Consider the following 9904-nt stretch of genomic DNA (forward strand, 5'->3'; position numbering starts at 1 on the left):
ATCTGATAGAAAAGAAGAATAGACCATGGGAAAAGGGAAGGGGGGCACCAGGAGGAGGTGATAGGCAGGTGAAAAGAAGAGTAGGGGTAAGAGGGAAGCCAGAATGGAGAATGGAAAAGGAAAGAATGGGAGGGGAAGAAATTACCATAAATTGGAGAAATCAGCGTTTGTGCCATCAGGTTAGATGCTACCCAAATGAAATATTTTGTGTGTATTAGTGGGGAAAACATTGCTCTGAGGATTTACTAGCCCTTTTACATTGGTTTTCTTCCAACAGCCACTCAACCATAGCTAAGGAATTTACTTAGGCTGTTGACACCCACTTCAGCAATAAAATCTGAGGCCCTGTGAAGCAGGTGTGAACTCAAATCAGCTTTAGCTCTTCAGACTGAAGCCCTATATTTGGCTGTGTACATACATCTACTGATGCTTCCGGACACATCTTCAGTGATGTTCCTGGAATCATCGGGTGTTTCGGGTCTTTCAACATCATACAACCTCCTCCAGGTGACCCAGCCGGGGCTGATCAGACCCCAGCATGTGTCCAGATGGCTAGCTACTTATGACTCCATGGCTCCCCTCTTTTGAGCCACAGCCATCTTGAGGCCCTCTCTGCCGCATCGATGGTACTGCGGATGGCTCCCCTCTTCCTCTCTCCTTCAATGCCCAAAATGATGAAGGCTCTAACTAAGGAACGGGCTACGAATCACCTACAACCAACCTCCACTGGGAGACACCTCGCTCTCCATCCAGCCTGCTGACAGTTGCTGACCAGTCCTGCGTACTTGGAGAGCTTCCTTTCAAAGACCTCTTCCAAGCTATCTTCCCATGGGACTGTCAGCTCCAGCAGCACCACTTGCTTACTAGACTCAGACACTAGGACAATGTCTGGACGCAGGGTGGTGGCTGCAATATAGTTGGGGAACTTCCACTGAATAAGATATACAGCAATTTCTTTCAAATAAACTACAAGAAGTGACTGTTGTCTGCAAAGCATTCTGATCTATGATACCTATTTTCAATAAGAACTGAGTTTGTTCTGTAGCTGTTACTTCATTGATTCTCTTTCCAAATGGGAAGTGAGCACAGAGTTAACAGTGGATGCCATATTTCTGGTCCTTCAGGTTTGTTGCACAAAGAAGTATAACATGGCCAGGGACAGCGTGAACCGATTAGTCAGCCTGCTATCTCCTAATCCACTTTACTATCGAAGTTGATTAATTGTGGCAACCTAATGGAAGCTGCTTTTGATTTCATTATTCTTAACCTAATTTCCAGTTGGAAGGTTATCTCCAGGACAAAAGGTTGTGGACGCAGCTGTTGGTTGGCATGTGAATACTATTGTGAGGTTGTATGAATGTCCTTCTGCTGAAGCAAGATGTTGGTTATGACAAGACTGTGTTCCAAGTATTTTGTAGGGAAACTCCATTGTAATTAGCCTTTCCAATGCCCTCCTTGTTAATTGTCCTCATCAGAGGATTCAGCCTCTTCCACCTTTGGCACTGAGTTGCCCAGTGAGATCATGTTCTTCCTCTGGGATGAGGGCCAGGGATTTTTTTTCAAGGTCATGGAACACTTACTTAGTCAAATCTATAGCTTTAAGGCTTCCCATTTTCTTGGAAGACTATTCACTGAAGTCAGATATTGCTGACATAATTTGCCATCATCTTTAGTGAACTAGTACAGCTTTCAGAGTCCATGAATATGAACTGGAAGGTCCAGACTCAGCCCAGCACAGAGCACAAGGACACCTAGATCTCTCTGTACTTCACTCATCTACATTAAATAGAATTAATTTGTTTTTAGGTTCCTCTTACTAAAGTGCATCACCTCATACTCTCCCATATTAAACCCCATTTACCACTCAACATACTTATATCCACTTGCAGTGCATATCCATAAGCTTACTGTCTTCTTTGCAGTATATCTATTCACTTAATTTCATGTCATCAGCAAACTTGATATTTTACACTGTTGTCTCTCCTTCAGTATATTAATATAAATCATAACTAAATGAAGACAACAAATTGATTTTTCAGTGCCCCACTAGTTACATACTTTTTACCTGAAATCTATTTACTCTGACTCTGTCTTCTATGCAATAATAAATCTTCAACAAAACAGAAAAGGCTATAGAAATGGAGGATACAGCCCTATTCATCATGGGTAAAATCTTTCCCACAGAAAACTGCCACAGAAAAGCAGTGTCCGCCTTCAAAGACTCTCACCATTTAGGTCATGCCCTCTTCTCGCTACTACCATCAGCAGGAGGTACAGAAGCCTCAAATCTCACATCACCAGGTCCAGGAACAGTTCTGAACTGGCATGGATAACTTCACTCACCTCAACTCTGAACTAATCCGATGACATAAAGACTCACTTTCACGGGCTCTTTACAACTCCTGTTCTCAGTATTATTTTTATTTGTCCAGTTTATGTTCTTTTGCACATTGTTTGTTTCTCATTCTCCGCCTGTTTTGTATAGTTTTATGTAAAATTCTATCGTACTTCTTTTCTACTGTAAATGTCTGCAAGAAAATGATTCTTAAGGTAGTCATATGGTAACATATACAACTTTGATAATAAATTTGCTTAGAACTTCTGAACTATGAACAAATCTTCAGTTCATCCTAACACACTTCTTAATACCTTGAGCTCTGATCTTGTTCACCAGGTATTTATGTAGCATTTATCAAATATCTTCTGACAATCCAATACACTTACAACTACACCCTTCTATTGATTCTACTTCATACATCCTCAAAGAGCCCTAGCAAAGTTGCCAAACATAATTTATCTTACATGAAACTATGTAGACTCGGCTCAATTATTTTAAGCTTGTCTAAATAACCAGCTATTTCTTCTTTGATTGTAAGGTCCATTGTATTGCCAGTAACAGATGTTAAGCTGAAATGTCTATAGTTACCCACTTTTTGTCGTCTTCTCTTCTTGAATAATGGAGTTGCTATTTTCCAGTCTGCTAATATTTTCTGAAATTCCATTAGTTCAGAAACTACAACCAATGACAATCTCTATAGCCACTTTCTTTAAAATCCATGGGTGCTGATATAGTCATTTATCCCATGGAGGGAGTGACTGGGTGACCAGACTAGTTCATTTTTAATGGCAAAACTCGTTGCCCCTGGTTGGTCTTTCCAGAAAAAAATACACCACAGCTTTATTATTGAACTGTACATCTCCTGCCAATTATGTCTGTTTCAGGGTGGTGATGCTGTTGTCAAAGCTTTTGATTCCCTAGATATGACAGCAGATAATCCACATCTTTCTCTGTACATCTATTCATGAGGGTCCTAAGGTTCCAGATCCCAAACTTCATGCAGAATTGTGGTAACTGTCTGCGCAAGATTTATTATGGACATCACCAACTACCATTACATGTGGCCATCAGTGGCCTTACAAAACCTCTGATTCATTGAATCGAGAGAAAATGAATTATTCCTCTGAAATGTGGCTGCCACCAAATTAGGAACCACCAAACAACACACAAAATACTGGAGGAACTCAGCAGGCTAGGCAGCGTCTATGGCCTGAAACATCCACTATACGCTTTTCAATAGATGCTGCCTGGCCTGCTGAGTTCCTCCAGCATTTTGTGTGTGTTACTTGGAATTCCAACATCTGTAGATTTTCTCTTGTTTCTGATAGGATCCAACAAGATTAAGATGAAGTAACACCAAGTTCAGATAGCCATGCTTTATGATTATTCCTGCTTTGAGTTAATCTACATCTCTTAATTTCAAAGAGTATAAATTTTGTCATAAGCTGTTTCAATAAAACTCATCTCCATCTTACAATTGTTTCATAATGATATGCACATTGTCATCACAACAACTGCAGTCCCATTGTTAACTGTTGCTGAGCAACTTCCCTCAGTCCTTCCTTTTGCAATGGCAGAGCTGACCTCCCACATCAAACCATCATCAACACCTTCACTACAATCTGAGCTTTACACTTGACATCCAGAATACAAAGACCATCTACTTGCATACCTCCAGTTAACAACACTGCCTCTGACAATAACGATCCATATTGATAACCTAGAAAATGTAGACTGCCTCCCGTATCATGAATGTTATCTCCCAATGAAGGCATATTACATCATTGACAAAATTTCTCATTGCCCGCAATGCAACAGTGTCGTCTTTGTACACTGGGGAAAATGAGTGTTTGAAGATCTAGACTTCAAATCCAGGACAGAAGAAGAGCATTTGTTGTTTGGATTGTAATAACTACAGTGAAAATAGTTTCCTTATGTAACTATCTGAAGTAATACCCCAGTGAAGAAGGAGTCACAATTGATAAGAATGAGGAGCCCATGATACAAACATCTGAAAATAGACTTCAAACCCAACTTGACTATTTGAACCACCAAAATTAGGATGTAGTAACACAAAGTTCAGATAGGCATGCTTCGTGATTACTCCTGCTTTGAATTGATGTATGCAATTTAATATCAAAGAATATAAATTTTGTCATAAGCTGTTTCAATAGTGCCTAACAAAATAATTTTTCATATGCATGAAACATGGTATTCAGTTGTATTAACACATTGTACTATGCCTCCGAAATATATTCCACTGATCAAATATGTTAAAGTTGTAGCATTTATTAATAGCAAAATTAGGAAACAAATCTGTAATAAAATCTCACCTGCAAGCACCACCTTGGTTAATGAATAATGCTAGTGCAACAAACATACCATTGTCACTATTTATTAAATTTTACTTTTCTGGAATTAACTGGAAAGTGAAATTTAGCAGTGATACAATGGTGCAATGTTTCTTAAAGGTTAATTATCTTTTTTAGTACTGTCACAATGAGTGTTTATTTTTTTCTTTTCTGATGTTTACCAGTTGATTTCTCACACAGAGAGATTAAGAATACCTTTATTTGTCACATGTACATTGAAACATCAAAACATTCAGTGAAATGTGTTGGTTGCATCAACAGCCAACACAATCCAAGGATGTATTGGGAACAGCCTGCATTTGTCACCATGCATCCAGCGCCAAGATAGCATGCCTACAATTTAACATAGAACATAGAACATAGAACAGTACAGCACAGTACAGGCCCTTCGGCCCATAATGTTGTGCCGACCCTCAAACCCTGCCTCCCATATAAGCCCGAACCTTAAATTCCTCCATATACCTATCTAGTAGTCTCTTAAACTTCACTAGTGTATCTGCCTCCACCACTGACTCAGGTAGTGCATTCCACGCACCAACCACTCTCTGAGTAAAAAACCATCCTCCAATATCCCCCTTGAACTTCCCACCCCTTACCTTAAAGCCATGTCCTCTTGTATTGAGCAGTGGTGCCCTGGGGAAGAGGCACTGGCTATCCACTCTATCTATTCCTCTTATTATCTTGTACACCTCTATCATGTCTCCTCTCATCCTCCTTCTCTCCAAAGAGTAAAGCCCCAGCTCCCTTAATCTCTGATCATAATGCATACTTTCTAAACCAGGCAGCATCCCGGTAAATCTCCTCTATACCCTTTCTAATGCTTCCACATCCTTCCTATAGTGAGGTGATTTACTAACTCTAACCCATATATCTTTTCGAACGTGGGAGGAAACCAGAGCACCCAGAGAAAACCCATACAGTCATGGAGAGAATGTACAAATTCCTTGCGGAGGGCAGCGGGAATTGAACCCCGATCTGCAAATCGCTGGTAATGTAATGAATTACTCTGACCACTATGCCTCCTTGAGTTGCAACAAATTATGGGTTAAAGGATAACTTTTAACTGGACTAGGACAGAGAAATGTAATTCAGTCTCCATGTAAAGTTCATTATTCTGTTCTTATTTACATATTTTCATCATAAATTCTTATGCCTGTGACATTGTCTATGTACATTTACCATCTCAGTGATGGCAGTGCAATGTGGCAGATTACATAAGACATTTATTTTATAAATCTGATATGCATAGTTTTAAGGTTTAATACATAGTATGCTAGATACATCTGTTATATTTGGACCATATTCCCATATTTCCAAATACATTATAATTGTAAAGCATGATTTCAAGCAATGATGGTATTTTAAGAACTTTTGAATAATTGAATATACAAAAATTGTACAGTTAACAAAATCAAGCAGGAAATATTAATACAGGTTTCTGTCAATAAGAACTGCACAATGACAAAAGTAGTTCACATAAAAAGAATATAACCACTGTACAACAGACCTAATGTACATTCGAAGGTATATAACATGGGAAATATTTGTCAGAACATATTGATTGGGATTGGGACATTATTTCCAGTAGTGGATGATTAGTAATTGTTAAGTGGTTCTCAAAATTAATGAAAATTGTAGAACTTTATTCTTATAAAACAATAATTATACCACTGAGATATGTGCACATATACTTTACTTTTCTGGTTAATAGAGTAATTCTGAAATTAGTGTTCTTGTTGGCAAAACATTGTAGTTTTGTGCTTCTTATCCCAGGTAAATTATATCATCCCAATAGTTATGGTCTTACTTTCTATAAATGTATTAAAATCGACTCTAATAAAAGTAAATTATTTTGGTATTTGTCTCACAGTGAGTCCATTGCATGAAGTTTAAATAATTTGCTCTTGGTTTGGATTTTTAAATAATATTAAAAATTCAAAGGTTCAAAGGTCAATTTAATGTCAGAGAAATATATACAATATACATCCTGAAGTACTTTTTTTTCTAAACCAAGTTACATATGCTTGTGTTGCTCCTTTTTCCTGCAATATGGTACTCTTTATTCTGATCCAATGCCACAGATAAAGTTATCAGTAACTTTATCATTACAGGTCTCAGCTGACCTACCAGGCAAACATATACCTGTATATAATATATTCTGGTTTGATTTTTAGTTCCATTATTTTTATTCTGTTCCCTTTCATGTAGCATGTTTGATACAGTATTAAAGATATTTATTTATGAATTTTCAAAATTATTTATAACATATGACAATGATCATGATCAACTATTACCAAAATTTTCTCATGTTGCCCCTGTGCCCGTGATAGAGGTGATACTTATACTTTATCAAGAGGTCGTGATACAGTTTGCACATAATTTGTTTTGAAAACCTGTAAATGTAAGTCACAGTGTTAAACCACTTCCAATAGATTTGTTATCAAGTTTTTACTTGGGAATATTCTTTGTCCAGCATTATGTAACTATGCAAGGATCCAATACGCCATTTATTTAATTAAAATCAGATGTTACTTTATAAATACCCCATAAATCATACCTATCTCTCTTTACTACTCAAACATTTCTAAAATGTCAAAAATATTAATATGATCATCGATGCCAAATAATCACTATATGGGTGTAGCTTATTGTAACTCTAAATAACATTGACAGTATTGGATGTTCCTTTATATTTTTGTATCAAGCATGCATAGTCATAAATGTCTGCGGCATCAATGTTTGGCGACAGGTAAGACGACAGGAATGGCATTCCGATGCACCTAATAAAATTGCACATTTCCCAATCTGTTTTGATAGCAAACTATCAGTTCATTTACAGCTCTGAAGTCTGTTTCGATGCAGTTTTTCCTCTGATAAGAGTGGAATAAAAGTATCAGTGTACGTGTTCAGAATACTCTTACTGAGCGAGAGGTTACTGGTTTTGGTAATCACAATATCCACATGTTGATGCCTGGGATCCTCGGAATCTCTGGCCTTGGCATTCAATTCCATTAGTTCAAGCTCGTGTTTTGCAGCTGTTTCTAACACTTTCTGCTTGTTATAATACCTGACAAAGTTATTAATAATGGGATGAATAGGCAAGGCAATAGCTATGATGCCGCAGAGAAAGCTGATGGCCGCGTTGAGCTTCCCCAGAGTTGTCTTTGGGTAAATATCCCCGTACCCAACGGTAGTCATTGTGATGATAGCCCACCAGAACGACTGCGGTATGCTTTTGAAAAGCGTTTCGGGGTGGCTCTGTTCCATGGTGAAGCCTAAAGCCGAGAACACGAAAATACCAATAGCCAAGTACATAAGCAATAGGCCCAGCTCCTTAAAGCTTCTCTTCAGCGCGTAGGTGAGGGTCTGCAGACCGCTGGAGTGTCGAGCCAGTTTAAAAATCCGCGCTATCCGCATGATCCGGAGAGCTTGGATGGCTTGCTGCACGTTCGTCAGCTCCATCAGGGTTGCCCCGACTGTGGTGAGGATCAGGCTGACGTAGAAAGGCAGAATGGCCAGCACATCTATGATGTTCATGAAAGCAAGTGCAAATTTCAGCTTGTTGGGCGCTGCGAGGAGCCGGAGGATATACTCGGCTGTGAACCAGCCGATGCATGCCGTCTCGATAGAATCAAGGGCCGGATGCTCCACCAGGCTCCCCTCCTCGTCCAGCACTTGGAGCTCGGGAATGGTGCTCAGGCACATGACCACGGAAGAGATCAGAATAAACAGGAAAGACAAGACGGCAATCACCCTGGCCGGACAGGACGAGTCGGGCTTTTCCATCAGTTTCCAGAGGAACTTCTGAGTTTTGCCCCAACAGGTATCCGCCGATACCCCCCTGTCGGCCAGGATAATCTGCACTTGCTTGGCGATTTCTTCCAGCTCGTCGTTCTTCTCGCCCAGCAAGCATTTGCAACACTCATCCAAAAAGTCCACGTCGATCTTCCAGAAGTCCAGCTCGTTTTTGAAACAAATAGGGCAAATGCCCTTCTTTATGTGTATTTCTCCGAAATAGTACACTTCCATCACACACTTAAAGGAATCTGGATCTCGGTCGAAGTAGAACTCTCTCTTACTTGGGTCGTAGTCGTCGCAGAGGGAGGAGATGGCCTCGTACCCACTGCAGCGAAGGAGTTCTGCCAACCGGCTCTCCGGGTAACGGTTCACAACATACCCGTAAAGTAGGTGACGGACTCCGCCGATGTTCACCACCAGCTCCTGATCCTCCGAAGCTTCTGATTCACTTGAATCTGGGCTCTTGGGCTCCGTCCCCATGGTTTAGATACCTTACACTGACACAAGTTCAACAGCCACACTTCTCGCTCCTTTTATGAATGTCTGAATTCGATTACTTGCATCGACTGCCTCGCTTTTTCGTAAAATTTATAGATAGAAAATGTAAAACAAACCATTACATTAACCTCTGGAATGCAGTTGAAGGGAAACGCTATTCGTGAAATACTGCGAATGAAACGCTTTAGATCAAAATTCACCAAATCTGTCGCGCTGAAAGTTGGAATCGCCTACTTATAAACCTCCCCCAGAAAAGCCATCCAAATACCTTCGTACGTCATCATCTGGCAGTCGATTAATAGAATATATTCAAATAAACCAAACACGCGGCGTTCTGTCAGGTCGCTAATCTCACGAAACCAGAACAAAACTATACCTCACAAACGTGGAGTTTTAAAAGGACTGTTTCTCCTGCAGGCAGTTTGATAAACGGGCAATAGGCTGATAACTTGTCGGCAGAGTCAGTGCGTGTAACGCAATGAGAGAGGCAAATTTTATCACCGCTATCCACAGCCTCGGAGAATGTCAACAGTTCGGATCACAAAAGGTAACATAATCTGTCTCCTGGACGCGTACTGAAATTCTTCACATCCACCACATCTGAGCAGCTAGAAACCAGCCGCGCGCCCTACTGGTGAAACAGCTCCACGGCGTCTGAAAATAATTGCTGAATTACTGCAAACCCCATCGCGCTTTTTACGTTTCATAAAGCAAACACTTGGGAACGAGAAAGATTTAACAAACTTTATTGCATAGTGATGAAAAATATGCAGCTACAAGCCACACAAAACGCACGTGTTATGTTTTGCTGAAAGAATTCGATGATTTTTTTTCTTCCGTTTGGGTAATGTACAAGCTCGTTGATCGCCTTTAGTCCTACTGCTTATTTACATGTTTC

General features: G+C 39.9%; 1 protein-coding gene across 1 annotated transcript; it reads right to left on the minus strand.

The window, feature by feature from the left end:
- Positions 1–5869: 5869 nt before the first annotated feature.
- On the minus strand, positions 5870–9528 carry kcnf1b (potassium voltage-gated channel, subfamily F, member 1b). The gene has a single exon (XM_063071245.1). It carries the CDS (start codon positions 8986–8988, stop codon positions 7540–7542), a length of 1449 nt encoding a protein of 482 aa, XP_062927315.1. The 5' UTR covers positions 8989–9528; the 3' UTR covers positions 5870–7539.
- Between the last annotated feature and the right edge of the window lie 376 nt (positions 9529–9904).

Source organism: Mobula hypostoma, chromosome 2 (assembly GCF_963921235.1).
Source record: "Mobula hypostoma chromosome 2, sMobHyp1.1, whole genome shotgun sequence".
Taxonomy (NCBI): domain Eukaryota; kingdom Metazoa; phylum Chordata; class Chondrichthyes; order Myliobatiformes; family Myliobatidae; genus Mobula; species Mobula hypostoma.

Excerpts from the sequence above, each read along its gene's own strand:
- kcnf1b (XM_063071245.1), bottom strand. The coding sequence starts at position 8,988 with ATGGGGACGGAGCCCAAGAGCCCAGATTCAAGTGAATCAGAAGCTTCG.